At 34.7% G+C, this 22430-nt stretch overlaps 1 protein-coding gene across 3 annotated transcripts in view; it reads left to right on the top strand.

Annotated features, from left to right (window-relative positions):
• Window positions 1-22430, top strand: part of LOC105283486 (phospholipid-transporting ATPase ID) — a 43015-nt gene continuing 20585 nt past the window's right edge. Inside the window, exons 1-2 of one of the 3 annotated variants that reach the window (XM_011346286.3) lie at window positions 1-1521; window positions 12949-13858. In XM_011346286.3, coding sequence (XP_011344588.1) covers window positions 13825-13858 — 34 coding nt within the window. In that variant the 5' untranslated portion in view covers window positions 1-1521; window positions 12949-13824. Of the gene's footprint in view, window positions 1522-12948; window positions 13859-15811; window positions 17175-22430 lie in introns of those variants that run through there. The other 2 variants (XM_026971515.1, XM_011346282.3) reach the window with 2 other exon arrangements.

The raw sequence follows: 22430 nt of genomic DNA, 5'->3' as shown, positions 1-22430 counted from the left end.
TAATCCTTTTCCACTTTAAACAATAACGCATGCTTAATTATTCATATAAGTGATAATGATTATTCATTTCGATCTGATCTATTACAATTTTAATTTCTCTAATCGAATTCGCGAATTCCGACACCATTTCCTGTTGAGCGAAAACATCATACTGTGTCGCGCCGGTGTGATTTCTTCTGGGCCTCACTGTAGAACGCAATATCGCGATGCGCGCCGCCGTGACTTTCCGCATGCTCCACTCGGCTTCGCTTTAATCGCCCGCTTCAGTCGAGTACGACGCGCGCTCCTGAACGGATTGGGTTTTTGTCGCACGCGCGCGCGGCAGAACTCGAAGACTCGGGTCTTCGCCGCCACTGCCGTGTCACGTCACGAGCCGAGCTCAGTCGTGAACGAACACGCCACACGATCGACGTCGTGCGGGCGCGGTATTTACGTGACGGGATACAAGGAACGGCAGTGACAAACATCAAATCTGTGAATATTATTTTTCACAAGAATAATTTAGTCAATTATAACTCAGCGACGCTTTACTAGAAATTTTATGGTAAACGTACATTATATAATTAATATTTTCAAGACAAGAATATCAGTGGTGCATCCGAAATAAATAAATAAATACATTTTGCCGAAGCGTAACATAAATATCGGAGAATCTGTTAAATCGCTATCGACTCTGTATTTCGGGATTATATTTGCGGCACAACGATACAGAAAAAGGAAACGGAGGCCTTGAAGATATTCGAGTGCAGGATCAATTTCTTGATTGACCGGCGCTCCAAGCTCGCTCGTCTACTTTTTCCCGATCGAGCGATCGCCGCGCACGCGCAAACGTCGCGCGCGTTCAAGGTTTTTAATTGGTGCGTCCTGTGAGTAATAATATCGGTAAACTTCCCGCGAGCGTGTATCGATAATCGGCAAACACTCCTTCCTTGGCTCGCTCGATTATTGTTCACGTGAAAAATAAATTTAACAACGCGACTGCATTCGTGGCACTACATTTTGCCACGTGAACGGCGATTCCACACAGTTCGATTGAATTGTCCCCAGTTTGCATTTCATTTATCGTCTTTCCAATCAATGATTCTACTGTGACCTTTGTGATCTTGATCACTGCAAGGGCAGTTTCGATTAGCCGAGTCGAGTCAAGTCCAGAAACGGTGAAAGTTTGCACGAGCATTGGCACATGTACACACATATATCGAAAAAAGAAAGTATCGTAATTCAGACGAGGAGAGCAAGTCAGCACGGCGATATTCGAGGACGTTGAATCGCGAGCAGACGAGTAAAGTTTCTGTTAAAAATTCCAATGCGGTGCGATGCCGCCACGATGACATAGACGGCGAGCGGCGGCTCAGAAAGTCAAATTGATCCAAAACTTTTCTGGTGAATTGTGGTTACCTCTCTGTGTGCGTGCGCGAAGAGCGGGAGGAGGAAGAACGATTCCGACGATCCTCGAAGAACGAGCACGCTAAATGAAAATCTTACTATGCTAAGATATGACGACGGACAACTGTCTTCAAGGTGAGAAGAATCTGCAATCTTGTCCGCAATCTTTCGTTAGCCAGGACTGTTATTTGTTGCGAGATGTTTATTGATTTTAAATTTAACTTGTATGGGAATTGAATATTTTACGTTTCGAAGTAGTGTCAGGCGGTAGATGGATACTTTCCATTCAAATTTTGTGAGAAGCTTTCGATAAGATAAAATGATACACGGATTCTCTGCTAATTTAGGATTTTTTAAATCAAAGTACATTTTGTTATTATTAAAGTTTATATTTTGTAATTATAATTTTGTAATTAATATTAACAATTGTATATTTGGGCATTTAAATTTTCGCTTATCAAATAATTTAATCGATAATTATAATATAATTATAATTGAAATTGAGGAAATTAAAAAATGTCAGAAATTCGAACCCAACTAAAATCACTAAAAGTTTATCTGGTTGTTTAAAATAAAATCGGAAGATGTTTAAAATATCAGCGTTATTTCTTAAATAGTTAAACATTAAAATTGAAAGTATTCGAGTTAGAGAGAAAAATTTTGCGTTTGATATGAGGTGGTTTATTTAAGTAATCTTTTCCCGCGAGAATGACACTTGGAGAATATAAATAGAATAGTAAAATCTTTATCTTTCACATACGCGGTACAAACGAACAATTCGCGGTAGAAACGAAGCAAATAAAATATCGTATTGTGTAAATCGGTAATAAAATTGCAATCAGTAAATCATTAATTTGAGAAATGTTTGTTGTAATTCTCCATTTTGGAATCTTTCAAGAAGCCAATTCAGCGAACTTTTTTGACCCGTTCTACAATAAGTCGGAGTCGGATGTCGCAAATCGTTTGTCATATGTTGAATGTCGGATCAGAAATTCCGAATATGACTTGTCGTTCTACAATTAGTCGCAAGTCGTGGTTATGTATATACTATTATTATATACTATTATGTACTATTTTTAAAACACATCATTAAAATTTGACTTGACCATCTCTTGTTTCGACTGTGACAGTCGACTTGCGACAGCTCTATCCGGCAACGCAATAGGCATGCGCCCGACATCCGACTCCGGCTTGTTGCAGAACGTATTATATACTGACGTAATAACTGATAGCTGTACTGTTTAAAAATTGTCTTTATCTAGCATAATAATCTAGCAAAAATTAACTTTAACAAAATTTTGCTTGAAGCAGCTAAAACACTTAATTTAGAAAAAAAGAATTAAAAAAAGTCCGGAATTATAGGGAGAAAATTATTTGAAAATTAAATGAAGAAAATAGCGTTCCATGCATCGAATACTCCTACTTATTATTCTACACGAAACTGCACTTTTCTTTTAAAAAAACCATGTTTCATAAAGTTTTCAGCAAGACTAACGTTATGTAATAATCGTAGTCAGATCTGTTCGTAGATACGAGCTAATTTTCTCAAAAATGTTTCGCTACTGCTCGACGTAACTTGACATTGCTCTCTGGTCGCTGAACGATCAATGAATGACGTTATACTGTCGTTCGCAACGCGCAATACATCACTCTTTCTTGGACACTCGGGTCTCTTATAGATAGATATACGTATGAGAGGCGCAGGTTTACGTAAGGATCTCGAGACACGAGAGATAGCAGTTTATTAATTAGTTCGTCGTTGTTTTCCTCTTTGGTAATTACTGTGCAAGAATAATAGAGATGAAACTCGCGTGTCACGTTGTCCGTTTTTTTTCTCGAAGAAACTATATATCTGCGTAAAAATACCGATCCCTGCGGGCTGCAATCGATTAATTAACTATCTTCTTTATATCGCTGCTTTATTTATGAATTCTTAGTACACATAAGAAATAACAAAGTAATCGATTCTTTGCCAATTCTTTTAGAAAAAATCTAGATTTCATTAAAATAATTTTATTAATTAAATAACTTAAATTTATGTTATCTAATTTAATATTATAAAATTTTATGATCAAGTTTTTATGATTTAATCATAAGAATTTCGATACGGAACAATACAATACGTTTGTTAATTTTGTAAGCCTGCTGCCGAGAAACAAGATTCTCGATCCGTTCCGTGAAGATCGTACGATCAGAGCTTGGATATTTGGGGAATAGCAATCAACTCAACGAAGAGTCAACAGTGACTGGCTGAACGCCAATCGTGATCTCATCAACGCGTATGCGCATCATACGCTTACTTTTCCGATGAGCAACTTCCGTCATTTACATGATGCGTTTTCATTTTAAAAAATTCATTTAAAAAATGACAATATTAAGAAAACATATATTTTGTATATATAATTCTCCGTTTACGAGATAACTTCCACAAAGCTTCTGCTATTAAGTAGAATCTTGGGTAAATACTTTTAGTCACACACATACACACAACGGATGGTCGCATGGAACATATACTAAATTATATATACACTAATAAGCTTATAACCAATATTTTTCAAATCATCAGTTTTAAAAGTCTTTGTGTTTTGCACGTGCACATTTTTTACTTTAACCATTACCACTGCAACATTAATAAAAAAGTGTTTTAAAAAACTACATGATTGTACGATTTCATTAGCTGATATAGATTAAATTTACGAAATTATAATTTATCTTATCAAAATCACAAATCACCACTTTCACATAATTAATAGGTTTTTCATATTTTACGTTTTTTAAAAGCCGGAAGTATATTATATAATAGTTAAATAGTACGAAATGATGCATTACAATGTGACAATAAGTATATCATATCTATTGCATTATATCAAAATTAACTAAAGCTAGAAAAATCACGATTTGATACAGATCGGGAAGATACTGAATTCGTTATTCAAGATAAGAAAATAATCCAAATCAGTAAGATTAGAACGATCATTTCAAGTGTGATTTGAAATAAATTGATACTATGTTGAACAGTAATTTGTTTTTTGATACCAAAATAGAGAAAATCCAAATTAGGTAAAAAAAGGATAATGTTTCTACTCATGCACTGTCGAAAACTGTTTTCAAAGCAAGTTGGAATTTGCCGTGCGTATTTTTTCTTCGTTGTGTCCCGGGGAAGTTCGATCACGTGTAATTTACTACCGGTTCTGCAACTGGCAATTTCTAAATCCGCCGACTCGTGTTTCAGCATTCTACTTTGCGTGTCGCAGTCCGCCCAACGCGGCGAGCAAGAGTTTTCCTAAGTGTATGCCGTCTCATAGAATAGTTCATAATAATATTCTTTCATGAATATTCGCCTCGACGTGATACAGATGGACGTTGAGGAATCACGAAAATGATAATTTGAGAGCGGGTATCACGATATCCGCTTCGCGACGCCACCTGATGCTTCTTCGTACTCTACTCTCACAAGTATGAACTATTTTTGGTCGATAGTTACATAATCGGACGGCCAATCTTAATCCAGTATCATGGCCATTGCAATCGTCACGTGCATTTATGAGAAGCTGTGAATCAAAACTCATAAAAAAGCTATTTTTCTTATTTGCGATTATCACTTCAAGAAGAGAATTGTTTGCTGTCAACACAATTTCTTTTTTTATTTCGATACAAAACAGATCGACACATAAACGTGACGTATCAAGAAATATGCAGGAATGAAAATATTAATTAATGTTAGATAACGATTAGATTAATTGCCGATAAACATTAGGATGATATAGTGAATGTAATTGCATTTAATAATTTAACAAATAATTGAAAACATGTTTGTTTTGGTGGAATTATTGAAATATTGTTTATGATGTTCTTAAAACAAACTGCTATCTTTTCATAAATTTTCTGTTTATGTAAATGTTAATTCGCATTTTGTTCGGCAATCAACAATACGATTTTATGGATATGAAGAGAGAGAGAGCGAGAGGGAGGAGGGAAGAATTGCATTCGATATACTGAGTTGACCAGAAAATTTGTGTGATTGTTTTTTAGCAAAATTTAAATGTAAAACTTTGCATTAATTTTTAATACAATTCCAATGGAATGTATAATCGGGCTCTGGTTTTCGTCTAACATAAGCGAAAGATATATGAGACATATGACATATTACGTGTATATGTGCGCGCGTGTATGCGTGTGCGCTCGCAATTATTTGTATGCATTGCATGCAATTATGAAAATCACATTTTTATCATTGAGATGTAGTGAATAAATTAAGCGAAACGTGTTTGCATAAAACTGCAATACGTTAGTAAAATGGTGAAATAATATAATACAAACGATCGAAGATATATTAACAATGTTAACGAAGAGATACGTTAATGCCTCGCACAAAGTTTACGTAAGTAAAGAAACGGCGAGACAAACCGTGCATATTTATGTGAGACCTCTAGTTGAGCAAAGGCATGAATATCTTATCACCAAACCAACGGCTGGACCAACTGATTTCTTTGTAAATTCAATCCATACAAAACTTACCTTTAAAAAAAAAGATACCAAGTGCACGCGATAGTTGATTTTATGGAAAAAGTATAATACAATATCGTTTTACCATAAAAAGTGATATCAACATCTTGCCGTTATCTTGCACAATTCCTTTTTACTGGGAAGTTTTCCTCGAATATCTCAAAAATATTAGACAAATAAAAAAATGAATAATTATGCAGAAAAAGTTATATCTTGTGAATCTTTTTCATTTTGTCATATATTATGAAGAATGAAGTAATTTTCATTTAACAACTTCAAGCTTTTGATGTTAAAAACGTCTGCGATAGTAAGTAAAGGTAACAGTTAAACAGAACAGATGTTTATCTATGTATATGACGTACTGTGCGTACATTAACATAAGCACGCAAAATTTCGATTATATGTCATCGTACAATACATATCAACGTACTGACAAAACAAGAGATTTGATATCTCTAAAAAATTATTTTTTCAAAGAAATGTTTAAAAAAACATCAGGTACATGTGCTGCAAGTTATTTAGATCTGTTTTCCCCGAAAAAAAATTATATCAGAAATTTACACCAGTTGTAAAGATGTTTAATGCGAAAAATTTGGCACCGTTAAATCGAATAATATGTTAATTGTTGTTATAATGTAACTTATTAGTTATTTGATATTTTACGTGTAAACTATTTTTTTAAGTCTGGTCTTTCTTCTTTCTTTCCTCTCTCTTCTTCTTTCTATTCAGTTTAAACTAATTAATATTATTCTTGTATTATGTGCGATGAATATTTGAGATTAACAATTGAAAATCTCTTTCATCAATGCCATGATTCTTAAAATTTTCAGAAAGAAGTTGGAGATCAATAAAATTGCTAAGTTTTAATAAGATACTAATACTAATAAGAAGATACTAATTAAACACACTCAGTCATTGCAGTTGTATCATTTGTAGTTAAACAAATGCATTAACGCGTTTGGTTTCGATTATTGATTTTTATAAACAATTAAAATCTAATATCTGTTACTCTAGACTTGCTCACATTTTCTTTCACATAAGCTGATATGATGTAAGCAGCGTGAAACGAGCAGATAATATTATAGATAGAGTTGCCACGTGTATGCGAATTGCATATTGCGAGTAGGGATAAAAAAATTTTCTGCGTAGATTAAGAAGATTAGATAAGACTGTACACATATATTCATTTATATAATTCAATGTTTATATAGATATTTTAGACAAATAATTATTAAAAATTAAAAATTTTTAAAAGAATTGACATTAATGGCTTTAATTGTACAAAATCGTTTGTTTTTCATTGAAAGTTTGGATTGAAACTTTAGTAAACACTAACAGTTTACTAGCTTACTAGTCAGTTATATAACAGTTTATTTAAGGAAATCTGTAATTTTCTATACAAAATTTTGATTTTAAAAGTGATATTATTTACTAATTATTGTCAATGCAATACAATTTAACATGTGATAAAGTGAAGTGCTGCTTCGTTAGTTATTTTTGAATTCAAAAATAAGTAATTACACTCCATAGAGCGTATAAGAAATATGTAAATTTATTACATTCCCTTTCCGCTGATTTATATATCTTACTTTATTTTTTTTTGTAACTTTTCATAAATATTTTTGTATATCTCTCCAAAATCTTATTTCTTTTAAACGATGCATAAAGTTATCGAATAGATTATGCGTTGATACATATGACCTCATATCTATCTTAGTTAATTTCAAATAAGTAAATTAAGCAAATTGAATGTCTTTAAGGAGATAATAAGTAAAATGCATTGCTCTATGTCCAATAGGATAATATCGTCACAATGTATGACGCGTTCCTCATTACGCACGAACTGAACCACGAACCGATGAATAATTTAAATATAAAAAGCACTCTCATTTCTTCGATTAGGAGGAGTTGATAGCGCGCGTACGCGCGACCGAGCACGCAGAATTACTAATTTTGTAATACATCCTCATCGTGCATGTCGCGAGAGAATGGCAAGAAAACGCATTTTGATAATTCTACCAAAAGTTTCTGGCACCGCTGTCAGCAATTTTCAATCTCAGGCAGAACATATCAACTTGCCACTCCTTTTCGAATTTGTTTATTCAAAAAATTTCCGCGTATACTGCATATGTCTATCGCATTGCATCGCTATTTTGTTATTTTCATTATTGAAGAAGTTGTATCGTCATTATTGAATTGTGTCACCTAGTTTTTGGAGTAACTTATACTTACATTCTTATTCTATCTATCGAAATAGTAAACTTGTATTCGTATCTCAAGGATTTACGTTTGCCTTCGCGATAAGACTTATATTCTCAGCCGTTAAAGAATTTCTTCGCTTAAGAGATAAAATTTGTAGTTCACAGGATGACGATTAGGATATTAGCACATTGATTTCATTATCTTGATTATTTTTACGACCGGTACTGTATGTCGCGTTATGACACCTATCTGTTGGCAGACACGTATTCTTATCATCGCAGGAACATTTATGATAAGTTGAGACATGCGTGCGTAAACGCGTTTTCTAAGAATGTAAATAATTATAGCCCCAATAAGTCTCGCCTTTTTTCATACTGGCGAGCACAATTTCACAATATCTAATAACACGAGAATTTATGTATTTTTTATTATTTCGTCATATCACATTTGCATTTATTAATTTATGATGCTATTATGGGATTTCAAAAAGGAAGGTTAAAGAACTTAGGACTTTATGAGACAACGAATCAGCTTCATAACAATAAAATAATTTTCAGAATTCTTAACAATATGAACAACTTGTCTCATATATAAGTGCAAAAGTAATTGCAGTTTTTATTATTAAGTTGATAATTAAAAATTTATTTATTTTTACACTAATCTAACATATTATGTTTAGTACTATCGTTATATATATGCATATAAAACACACGTGTTAATATTGCATATACAATCACGTTTTATATTGTCTGTAGCTGTCTTCGTTCCACTTGTTTGTAAGTTCATAAATTAACAATATCTTTCTAATTTATTTAACTTATACCATGATAGTATGTCACTATTATTTCTCCATTATGATATTGATCGATGGAACCTCTAAATATTCGGCCACTTCAGCAAAGAAATGTTCCAAGTATTGATCCGAGATGGCGTGGTCCCTGCCTATTCACACGTAATGTTGTTACTTTTATTGTTCGTGAGTTGGAAAAACATTTCGTGCTATATTTATGTGTTACATACTATAATTATAGTACAGAGTTTCTTATTAGACTTATTTCACAATGTAGATTGCCAGAGAAATTTATAAATTGGCACAAAATCTACATTATATTTACAATATTTATTATGCAAAAAGTGGAACTGATTTGCGTGTTTTGAAATCCTCTTTGACAATCTTGATAAAATATGCAATTAAATTCATTGTTATGTGACGCATGAAAAAAGAAGCATCAACTTTTTATAAACAAAAAAAGTTTTAGCTTGTTTTAGTTTTAAAGTAAATGACTGATAAATGGTTACAGGTACTGAAAGGGAAGATCGATAGTGTACATTTATTCGAACCTGTTCTCACGTTCTCTTGCGTGAGATTCACGCGCGATACATCGCAAAATTGATTTTTGCCGTGTAGTTTGTTCTTTATTATTAAATCAGCATTAAAGCGGCACGCGGAATTTGTGAGACAAGCTGTATCATTCGTGTTAGCTGATTACGATAATTTCATTATCGTAATGCGAGCCAAGTTCGCACGAGCAGGATGATGAATTAAAGTCATTGATACTCGTGCATTGGCTCGCGCCTCGCAGATTCGCTCCATACGCGCGCGCGCGCATGCGCTGTTAACTCAATTATCATCGCATATGGACGATAAAGCATACGTTAAGGCCTCATTCATGCCAACGGCTAGAATCTTCACAAACGACAACGTCTCACAGATATCTCTGTATCTATCCTGTAACACGAGTGCTGCGTGCAATCAAGGTGATTGGTGCTGCTTCCCCTAAACTAAATAATTACTGAAAAAAAAGAAAGAAAATGGATCATAACAGCAGAAAGCGCTTAGAATAAGCGTATGAAAAGAAAGGAGAGAGAATACAACGCGACGAGCATTAAAATGACAAAATGTCGCGTGATAATCCTTACATGATGTGATGAAATAATCACATAATCCCATATGCTCTTACAATATTTTCGTTTTAATGTTGGATATTTTATTGTTTGCTCTTTGTCTTTCCTTTATTTTTTATTTTCTCTCTTTTTTTAAGAAAATGGATGAATAGATATTCATAATTAGAATTTTATAATATTAATCCTTACTATACTATGTTTCATCATATTCTACTACATTTTCATAATCTCTGATCACGCTGTTATATCCGAAAAAACTTGAAACTCGTGCGAAACACGAATTGTGAATTTACATGATGGACGTCCTGAACTTATACATATCTCCGAAAAGAAGCTTATGGTTCGTACGAATAAATGATTCTTTGTCGTTTTCTCGCGGACACGTCAGGCACGATAGAACTTCGTCATGAATCAAGGATACGTGAATACGTAATGAGGGTGCTAGTAGTTCGCGCGCGACTTTGCTTCGATTGGCCTATGTCATAGAGTTGGTCGTAGAGCGGTCGCTAAGTACACAGTTACGTCGATATGGCCTTGATATACGCAATTGAGAACTGGATTTCACGCGTTCTACATTCATCAGTTCACTCGTTTTTGTTTTCATGACCACTCGTCGTTAACATAATTCTTGTTCATTAAGTGGCATTAAGTTCATTAAGTATGCAATTTGGTCGCACGTGGATATTGACCCGTCTCGATTTTGTTATATTCTGTTTGATGCATGATACTATTTGTACTATTTTGTACTAAAAATAATTTTATACCCCGTGCCATTTAAAAAGAAAAAATAACTTTATATTAAGTTAGCAGCATCACGAGTTTTTCTTAAATGGAGTATAAAATGATTTTTGATAGTACATAATAGTACTAAATGAGTACAATATACAAAATAAGTAATTAAATTAAATTAAATTAAATTAAATAATCAAATTGTAAATTGCATTCGATTTTGCTGATTTAGTTCTGTTAGCTTAAGACAGCTTCTTACTCTCTGACTCTATTTGCTGACGATGACGTCCTGACTGAATTTCTCGCGATGACTACTGTTCGCTTCTCTATTTTGCACACATTCGAACAGACCATAGCCGTGACTCAAAATTGATGAGAGGTCGACTGTGTTCTCCCCTTGTAAAATAAGCCAAGTATTTGAATCCTCTATATATATCTTCCAAAATAATCCATGTTTCATGAAAATTTCAATACATTATATTTTTTGAAATGATGTTAAACAAATAAGCTCTGTATTCTGTAAGAAACGTTTTGCTCTATAAGCTCTGTAACTCTTTAGCTCTTTCTTCTTTTCGCTCGTCGTCTCTCTTGCTCTACAGTGCTACGTAGCTTATAGAGATAAAACGTACGTATTACAGAGCATTTTTACAGAATATACCCCTAAGACTTATTAATTTTTATAATATATCATACAAATCTTGGCTGAATTTACGATAATCGATTCATTTTTCGTGACTCTATTTTTGGACAATAAGAAAAAGACAAAATTATATCCACTAAATCTACACACACCGTACTGTCTAAATTTATTCAACATTCAATAATAAAAATTCGACTTTTCTTTTTTCGAAATATTTTCGAATCACGAGAATCATCTATTGTATCGGTATTTAATCGATCGTTTACTTTATTAATATCGTTTATTAAACATAGTGAAAGTGTTTGTCATAACAAGATACTTTCGATGTAATCTAATACTAGCACTTGATGTTACTCGATAACGAAATTGTTTAACAATAGTAGAGCCTGTATTGTTTATCATGTTGCAAAAAAGATAAAAGCAAACAAGCAAACGCCGGGAAAATGTAATCGAAAGAAATATTCAATAAATAACAAACGAACTCGTAAATGATAATCAATACGATTTCTGTTAATAATCTCATTACGGATGTTACAACATATTGTGATCTCATCGATATCCGGCATATAAACTACTGTGACGATACATGAAGTGTCATTTCGTTTATTAATAAGATTGTTGTAAAAACAAATAATTACATTGCTAATGGACAAAATATTTTACGTAATAATCATAAATTAAGAAGAACAACATTAGTAAAAAACATATACACAATGTAATGATCAGTCCCATCTTTGAGAAAGGAAACATTTATTCTCGATAATTAATTATGTGAATTTTATTCTAATTAGTGCTCGCGTACAAATAACACGACTTTCGTTCGCTTCTTACATATATTATTATAAATTTATGAATATAATTTTCTATATTACATGATATTAGATATTAACACTTCAGTTACTACCTTAAACTTGAATTACTCGAATTACTTTGAAGAAGCCAAAATAAAAGTAAACTTGAAGAATTTTTTTAGAAAAAGAATTATTAAATACTTTAAACTCGACTGTCCACGCAAAGTGAGGACTTGACCGCATTACCCGTCCCACGCAAAGACTATCGACTCATCGGTAGATTCTACATTGGTTCAACGACGTCTATGTTTTCGATTTTTCACGCAAAGCGAAGTCCACACTCCCTCGCCTTTTTCCCCCTCGTGCTTACAGCCCCGACGAGATCTATATTTATTACTCTATTCTGTCAGTATGACAGGTTCTTAACCTAAATAATCACGTATACAACACTGTACACAACGACTGTATATCACGACACGAGTTACTATATATCCCTAAACAAGTACAGAACCGCTGCCGTGTTTAACTGTCAATATGAAATTTTTTGGATCTAGTTTCGTATTTCTTTTTCGCCACACCATATGCCTGCTAAAATATTGGAGCTAAAAATATTACATAATATTTTTGACATATTATATGATGTATTAAATGATATTTTAAGCTCCGATGGCAGGCATGTGGTGTGGCGGAAAAGAAATGCAGATCTAATTAACTCTGCTTAAATCATATCACGTAAAGTGATTTAAACGACCAGAGTTTCAAGTATCCTCGATTCCTTTTTTATTTCAGCCTGCAGTTCCAAAATCTAACAACGCGGGAACTGATCAGTGAGACTTGGCGGCACGCGAAGGTGGTGTCCGCGGGCACCACCGAAAGCTGGGGCATCTCGAGAACGCGGAGGAAGAGGATTTGGCGGAGGAGGAGGTGGCTCACAGGCGGGAGGAAAAGTCGACGGTGACTATTCACCCCACATGGACGCCATCCCCAAAACACCTCCCGTACCCTCAACATCAAAACTGCAGTCTCTTTTGTCGCCATTATCTCGCCGCGGAATATCCGACTTGAACATTGCGGTGCCGTCACCACTGCCACCGCCGCCGTGTCGTGCCTTATGTCAACATCGTCAAGTATTCGCTAGGAGACTATCCTCACGATCCATCGTTCTCGTCGGTGACAATTTTCGCCGAGCGCGGAAAAAACGTCATCTTTACCAACGCCGTCCTTATTGTCACCTACGTGCCTCAATCCCCCTTGTTCTCCACGCTCCGAGGAATTGTCGGCACTTCGTCACTCTTTCAACGTCCTTGGAACGGAGTGTCACCCTGAATTGTCCACCGCTGCTGGCAGTGGGACGATTCTGTGCCTAAGAAGTGATCCCGCACAGCACCAAGAACAACCATCGCACCACTCAAGAGCAACGATAACGTTAACTATCCGCTGGACGGAGGGAGAATTTTTTACGCACCCTGTTTTTACACCGCGTTTTCAACTCACATTTGATACACACCAGGACTTCACGAGGACTGATCAGCGTCACACTGTTAAGGAATCGCGTCGTCGTCCAACGACCGTCATCTTTCGCGTCGGCATCGAACATATCGACAGATTCCGTCCACAAGCGCCTAACTCAGGAATACGGTGTAAGATTATTGAACTACGCAAACAATGTCACGTAGCGCTGCCACACGGCCTATGCAGGGTGAGTGATTACAAATTTTCTTTCTTTACTAAAATATGCGGATGCTTATTGCATCTTGATACACCACAACGCTATTTATTCTTTCTATTAATATTATAATATCTATTGACGTCAATGATTCTCATTATAAAAGTGATGTATAATATGATATAATAATATATCATATATACATATATACAAGGTGTATCACATATAAAATCTTACAAGAAATATTTTCTCTGAAATTATCAAGATATTAATGGTAGTGTCTTCCAAGTATACACGGCAAAACGGATAATATAATATATTTATCTAAGACTTTTAATTCAGTGAAGACACTATCTTATCTTATCATTATAACGGCGCTGCACTAATTGATTTTCTTTATAGTGCATTCAATTGATAATTCGAAGTCCTTTCATGTTATAAAAGCGTTTTCATTTTTATTCGACATACCCTATGAGAAAAATATTTCACCCGATAACAAGTAAAATGCGAAAAAGAGTTTTCACCAAGTATAAGGTTCACCTTACTATGTACATACATGTACTAAAACTTTATTTTTTCTATATATTTCTTATATATATAAATAATACATATATATATATATATATATACAGGGTGTCCCAGACCTACCGTACCACCGGTTAATGGTAGATTCCTGAGGTGATTCTGAGACGAATGTTCCTCTTGCAAAATGTCGAGGGTAGCGTAGTTTCGGCGCTACGAAGGGTTGTAGTTATCCTATCCTTGTGTAGAATTTTCCCGCGTTCAGTGACGGTGGGTCGAAGGGGTCCCTCGCATCGCGCACACTTCAATTTGAACAGCCGCGAAAAATTAAGATCAAATTGAAGTGTGCGCGATGCGAGGGACCCCTTCGACCCACCGTCACTGAACGCGGGAAAATTCTACACAAGGATAGGATAACTACAACCCTTCGTAGCGCCGAAACTACGCCATCCTCGACATTTTGCAAGAGGAACATTCGTTTCAGAATCACCTCAGAAATCTACCATTAACCGGTGGTACGGTAGGTCTGGGACACCCTGTATATAATGAATCTATATGTAAAATATGTAAAGTTTAAAAAATTTGACTAAATTAACTAATTTTACAATCGAATATATAAACAAAAAATTATGAGGCTTTAGCACATGTAATCGGTCTTGAATAATTTATCACTAGTGTGTTATCTTAATCTTATCTTCGTTTGAATCATATCCTTTTAAAGTTAGCCGATAAAATGACTCTTTTACGCAACTTTTAGCTTTCAACCTTTTTCAACCCTTGATCAGAAGGCTATATTTTCACGAGAGAGTTAGGTTTCTCCGCCCACGCATTTATTACGGCATAATCTTTTCCAATATTCAACTGCTCGTTGAATACTATTTCGTTATTTTCTCGTTAAGTGTTCTAGCAGAATGATAGCAGATGCATTAGTCACATTGTTTTATTTATTTAAAAAATAATAGAGTTAATTGCTATTTACTCATGTTTATTATTAAGAAGATAATTATTATTGAGATTAGATGTCTAAACTTTAAATTTTGTTCATCATGTTAACGTTGAGAAACATTTGAAAAAATAATATTGTGTGCCAGTAGAACACAGTGCATTCTATTGCGAAAATACAAAAATCGATCGTCATTGTTTTTGGTCAGACTGCATATTTCTTTTTGTTTTACACGTGAAAATGAAAATAATTTTAAAGAAAATAGCATCAATTTGAAAGAGATAGTCGCTGAGATTTCTCAATTACATTCATTGTAACAATCATTCGAAATCATGCATCTATTCGAAAATGAGGAATATCCGTCAAGCATCAAATTCAATGCAAACCAATCATTCATCTATTCAAACTTTTTCCATAGACTACGTAGAGAGACTAATTTTTACTTCTGTAAAAATTATTTATACACAAAAATATTAATTAATTATAAAAAATTAATTTACATAACATAATAGATAAATATAATTAATTAAATTTGATATAATTAGTATATTCTACGGAATAACTAATAATCAATTTATCACCATTTGTTTCGTTCACAACTATTGCTGTTGCAAAGCAGAATTTTATTTTTACCGACTCGCATATTCCACCGTGCCTTTGAACGGTTCGAATTTGTATTCGTACAAGTTGTGCGCGATGCGCGCAATTGCCGAGAAGTTCGATTGATCGATTTCCCTACAGCCAATCTCTCATCGCTAGCTGCGCTTCACCACCGTCAATGCAGCAGCAACCCTCTTTATCCCTGAAGCAACCATTCGACGCTCGGCATCGTCGTCATCGCCCTCGTCGTCGCCGTCGCCGTCGACATCTCGAATTTTCGCCGCGCCGCCACCGGCGTCGCAGCGTCGTGTGGCGCCGTCGTGTTGGCGACGCCTTAATATCGCGCATCTTGAGACACCGGAGCAACTGGCCTGACAGCCAACCAACAAACCAACCACCCCTGTTTTCATGTGCACCGTACTAAACCGTTCTCTTGCACTGTGTACACCTTCAACCGCCGTGATTTTTTAGCCCGCAACCGAGATGGCTGATTCGTGATCGTGATCACGATCGTTGCTGCGGCTGTCTGTGTCACGGTGGCCCGCGTGTCGTCCCGAATGTGAGTTCGCGTTATGAGTTCTAAGTATCGCCGTTTGGGCAGCCGGCCTAAGGATTGTTGCGATCGCTGATGTGCCCGGTAGTGCTCGGGGGCCGATGACGGCGGTGACAGTAATGATGGTTGATGATGGTGTAACGGTGATAATGGTGATGACAGTTGTGCGCGGATGACGATGTCGAGTGCGCAACGTGAAGTGAAAGAGGACGGAAGTGATCCGCCCAGACGCCGACTGATTTACTTGTAACTTCCCAAGTAAAAGACACCTTTTGCGGTTGGGAGAAAGAAACGAGAGGAAGCATGGGAACGGTACCTCACGAACCCTCTTGATATCAATGCGCAACAATGTAGTCAACCGCAGACACTCGTCCCGACGTGATCCGCGTCGTTGACTATCGTACATGTTTTTAATTAATCGCAGTGGATCGATGGTCGATTGTGGTGAAACGAGTGCGCGGTATGGCGTTAGTGGATACTAAAATGACGAGGATTCGCTGTTACGTTTGCCGACGTTATTGCGCCCTTAATAGTCGATCTTTACTTTAGGAACGCGAGTGGACGAAGGATTATTTCTTAGGCTATGGCTATGCTATGTAACGCTCCTAACGTTTCGGTATGCATTAGTCATGGTCCTTCCCCGCGTATACGCATAAGACAGCCAACGTTGACCTCTACGTGACAGCGATCGATCGCCGTTTAAAAGCCTCTCGGACGTTTGTATATGCTCTGTACGTCGTCGCTATGTGCAGCGAACACACGCGCGTGCGCGGCAAAGGCGCGCGCGCGTGCGTACGTGTGCGTGTGTGTACATAAATTGTCCTCTTGCCTTCTCCTGTTCTCTCTTTTCCTCTTCCTTTGCTTGAAATACTGTTTTTGGAAAATAGTAATGTAGTAGGTAAAGATCAAGCAATTGGAAGATTTATTCGAATAATAAAAATTTGCTCTAGTCGTGAAGAGATGCCGATTGAGATTCTAGTTTTGTAATCTCTGTGGAATTTAATTACAATTGGCGAGTCATTATTAGGTCTTGAAAATGAAAAATTCTTTCATTAATTTAATACGTTAATTAAATTAATAATGTCAAATCTTTATTTTTGTTCTATGTAGGTTAATTAATTCATGAATTTAATTGGAAATAAAAAATTAGGTTTAATTGTTTTAGTCAAGCAAGGAACGCCGATTAAATTTTAACTCTTCTATTATTTAAAGAGATGAAGTTTTCAGCAAAATTTGCCGATGCAAAGAATTAATTTACTTTGGTTAGTTGAGAAATATCGATTAAATCTTTCATTTTTACATCGGAGTTGTGTTTTCCTGAAATTGGAATTCTCTCTCGTCTGATATTTTTGCTTCTTCTCAGTCTCGCTTTTGCTGTTTCCCTTTCTGTATCCGAACGACGATCGTTAAAATCGACAACGTCGACGAGGGAGTATCTTCGTAGTGAAAAACGCGACAGTGAAAGGAAGTTATCTCGCAGGGATAATATAATGACGATGAAAAAAAAAGCACTGACATTGGGTATTGAAATCGAGGATCATCCCTTGTGGTCAAGAAAATCTCGGAATACAGCGAGGAGTTTAGTTTTATTTCGGGAAACGTAAGATCAACGCAATTTTTTTTTCTCGGAGAAGATGAAAAAAAGGCGAAGATAATAATGAGCGCGGGAAAGTTTATTCCATATTTCGGTTGTGCATTTAATGAAATGCAATTATATGATTCTCGACTGAGAATATTATACATGTATATAATATATAGGTCCCTATTCAAAACGCTCTAACATGATTCTGGAAATGGAAAATTAATTTGTTTTGGTTAAGCAAAAAACGCCAATTAAATTTTAACTCCTGTATTGCTTAGAGAGACGGTTTTCGGCAAAATCTATCCATGCCGGAATTAAAAAACTAATTTACTCTAGTTGATTGAGAAATATCGATTAAATCTTTCGTTTTTACATTGGAGTTATATCTTCTTGAAATTGAAATTCTGTGTCCGATTTTTCCTTTCTCTGTTTAGACTTCGCTTTTTTCCTTTTTCTATTCAAACGACGATCGTTAGAATCGGCAATGCTAACATTTGCACTTTTAAGTACGTGAAATATATTTGGTTGATTGGAAAGTCCATGTCAATCTCCTTAGTTCAAAATTCAAACGCAAAACTCTGCATTAAGAATTAATAGTTTTGCGTTATCGGAAGGTACGTGCGAGTTTTTGACAGAATCAGACGCAAAACTTTGTAATATTAATTCTTAATGAAGCGTTTTGTCTTTAAATTTTCCTAAGGAGATCGACATGAACTTTCCGGTCAATCCAATATGTGCGTTTGTCAGAATTCGTATTTAAAACCATGTTAATGAATCTATCTCATGATGAACTTAATGATACGGTATTAACTAAGTATGCGATAATCGACAATAATAGAGAATCAATTTCAAAAATCGTGCAACATACATATAATATCTATTACATGTATTATTTAATACACAGATATAATAGGTAAATAAATCTAAAATATGTTGATAAATGTATAGGGATTGCAATCCCGCGTCATTTTTTCAATCCCACGGAATTATTTTCAATCTCGCGGAATCTCGTGAAACTATATACAATTAGGGAAACAAATTTTATTTACTGGTATAATCATCTTTAATTAATATTCTAAAACAATTAATTAATAAACAATATTATAAACACAATTAATAATACCAAATAACAATTAATAAACAATATTATAAAACAATTTTAATTAACAATTTGTAGAATTTTGAAAATATGATCTCAAAAAGCAGAGTATCTATTAATTATTTCATCCCCCAGGGTGTTCCTCAAATCATTATAAATATGTCCTGCGGCGGAAAAAGCTCGTTCAGCCTCTACACTTGCGGATAATAGTCAATAAATATTCATAAGCCACGTGTAAATAGTTTCCCCTTGTGCCATCGCTTTCGGAGGCACTCATTTCTTTCTTTAAAACCTAGTTTAAAACTTTATCACTATCTTCTGACCAACCTTTTGATTCAATTACTTGAAATAGTCTTTTTGCAATTTGAACTCTAACTCTTCTTGTAAGGATAAATTAGGCTGTTGTTTGTCTTGAATATCTTGATCTTCGGAAGTAGATGCAGTATCGAACTTACTTATTGTTAGATTATTATCCCCGCGTGTATTACTGAGAACTCTTTCTAATAGATTTTTTATTTTTTTGCGTATTACAGTTTTTGTAGGCAGTATCTTTTGAATTTTTCGAATCATGTTCAAATTTATTTGGATTTTGCAAATAAATTAATGCTCCAGTTAAATCGATGCGACGTTGTCCCATCCTCTCACGAAATGCCTGTGGCTAAATGAGTGCTCAGAAGAGTAGATTGCTTATCCAATTTTTCCACTGTAAAACGAAAAGTTGTTTCTGCGCTAATCAGAGTTGAATCTCTTCTGCATATATTACTTCGAAATCCAGCTTAACTGGTTCCAGGCATAACTTTAAATCATTTATTTTGGACCACTCTTCACCGGTGAAATGTATTTCTGATTCTAAGTCAAGCAAACCTTTGCTTATGCACAATCTTAGGCTATGAAAGCGTTTTAACATGTTAAGTAGATGGTTTCAATGAGTCTTACAATTTAAAATCAATTGTCAAGCTTTTGCCGTGTTCTTCCTGCACATATTTCTGTAAATAAATGTCATTTTTTGTCGGCGATTTTTTAAAAATCTTCACAGCTTTTCGCACCTTCGTAATAAGATCTCTATAATTTGTAACTTCTTCTACAGAGGGAGGACTCAAAGTTATTAACAAGCCACCCTCTTCATCGTCGTCCTCATCCTCAGACGTATTGAACTGTATTTGTGTTTCTTTTGGTGGCTCTTAAGAGTTTCATTAGTGTTTCCTTTCTCATCGTCACACATCAATTCTTTACTGGACGACATATTTTGTTTGCACTAGTAATACTTACAATTGAAACAATACATAATATAATATATAATACGTATATTAAATAAATAATACATAAATTGAATACATAATATGCAAATTTTCGCACTTAAACAAACCAGTTGAAATATGCATGCGTTCGTTTTCTTTTTGTGCGTCGATTGTCGAATTGTTGCATCGTTGCACGCGTGAGACAGCCGCTGAAATAGTGTGAAGAGTGCAAGGGTGTGAAACAAAACGATATCACGCGCGTTTTCACTCGCGCAATTTTAGTTAGAAGACGATTAGTTTGAAAGTGTCTACTGAACAAGACACTATACCGCTGTTATCCGCTTGCTTTTATCAAGAGATACGGTAATGTCTCGCGCCTAGTACACACGCGAAGCGCGCACGGCATCAAGGCGCTCGTGGCTATTATACGCGAAGCAACTAGTTGAGCGCATCGTCAATTATGAGATCGTAGTAACGCCTGAATCGATCAAGTTCATAATAGGCTTAATCGATAGCTTAGGGTCAATTTATATAATAAAACTGTTTTTTTTTTTTATTATACCGATTCACAAACACGGCGGTTAGCATATACGTGGGTGGACTTAAGTATGCATTGCAAAACCTTTTTTCCTCTTTGACATGTTTTTGCGAGTAAGAAACATCTACTTAAGTCTGAGAATAGAAATCCGACATTCACTATGCGTGTTGCGTGTCTGACGTAAATTATTATTACGAATCGTTTATGTTTCACAAATTGCGGCTATCATTTCACAATTTACACAGAAATTTCTACTATACATTTCCTAATGATTTAATTACCTTATCTGAATTACTTAATTTACTTATTTTCAATCTTGTAAAATAATTACTTTTGCAAAAATTGCCCATTTATCTTGTTAGAAATCTTACAAGTAGAAATATATAATATATATGGGATAAAATTAAAATTTTTTTCGAAAAATCTTAATATAATTGATATTTATTTATATGAAGTTTAAAGCAACAATAATCAATATACACAATAAAAATATTTAGAACTATATATTGTCTTTAATATGATTCTTCTAAACTGGAAATATCTGATAATAATAAATTCAAACTTCTTATTATTTTATAGAACTTTTTATTAACTATAGAACTTTTAACGAGAAGCACTTTATCTACATTTGTTATTCTGTATTTTAATTTATAAAAAATTAATACAGAATATAAACCGTAATTTAAGTGAAATAAAACTTGTATTTCCAAAAATGTAGATAATAATATTCGTTATATTACTTTTGTATTTTATCAATTTGAATATTTTATTTACACTCAAATAAATTAACGGAATTTATCATAATATTGAATACTATTACGTGTAATGATCAGTGCATTAGTTGATTGTAGCGGGCATTCGCTTCTGACGGTGAGTTATGCTGCTCTTTCCTCTGCCCTTTGTTTCCAACCTTAGATTGGCTGTTTTTGCTATTACAATCCAAAATCTGAAAGCTTCGGGCAAAATTTTATAAGAAAACATTCGTTTTAGAATTTGCTTAGAAATATGACTTTTTAAAGATGAATATTTGTTCAGCCTGTATTACTATATTACTATATATACTATTACGATACATAAAAATAATAATAGTTTGACTAACGATAAAGATTTAAATATATTTAATTGGACGAATGTTTGAAACGGAATAAAAACCGCAATTTTCCTGTATATTTGTCTGATAAAAGGATCAGGAAGGCAAGTTAGATAACTAACTCGCGTGGCTTCGAGCAAACCGCATTACCGCATATAAGTAGATCAACGATAATAGTAATAATAATAATATACCGTGACTTTTGTTTCTCGCACATGGTAGCATCTCATTGTAGGTCTATATTAGTCTACGATTGCAAGATTGCGCGATAATTAAAAGAGTATAATTTGTGAGAGTTAATTTCAATCTATTCGCATTATTTGAAGCTCCAGTTTCTTGGTAGAAATGAACGTTTTTTTCCCGAGGAATACTGTTAGCAATAAATCAAACTTTACGAAATTTCTGTGCAAGATCTTTCATTGTCATGATTAATTTTCATT

The sequence above is a fragment of the Ooceraea biroi genome, chromosome 1, assembly GCF_003672135.1.
Source record: "Ooceraea biroi isolate clonal line C1 chromosome 1, Obir_v5.4, whole genome shotgun sequence".
Taxonomy (NCBI): domain Eukaryota; kingdom Metazoa; phylum Arthropoda; class Insecta; order Hymenoptera; family Formicidae; genus Ooceraea; species Ooceraea biroi.
Note: the sequence above shows the minus strand (reverse complement) of the source record. Positions and strands in the feature narration are given on the sequence as shown.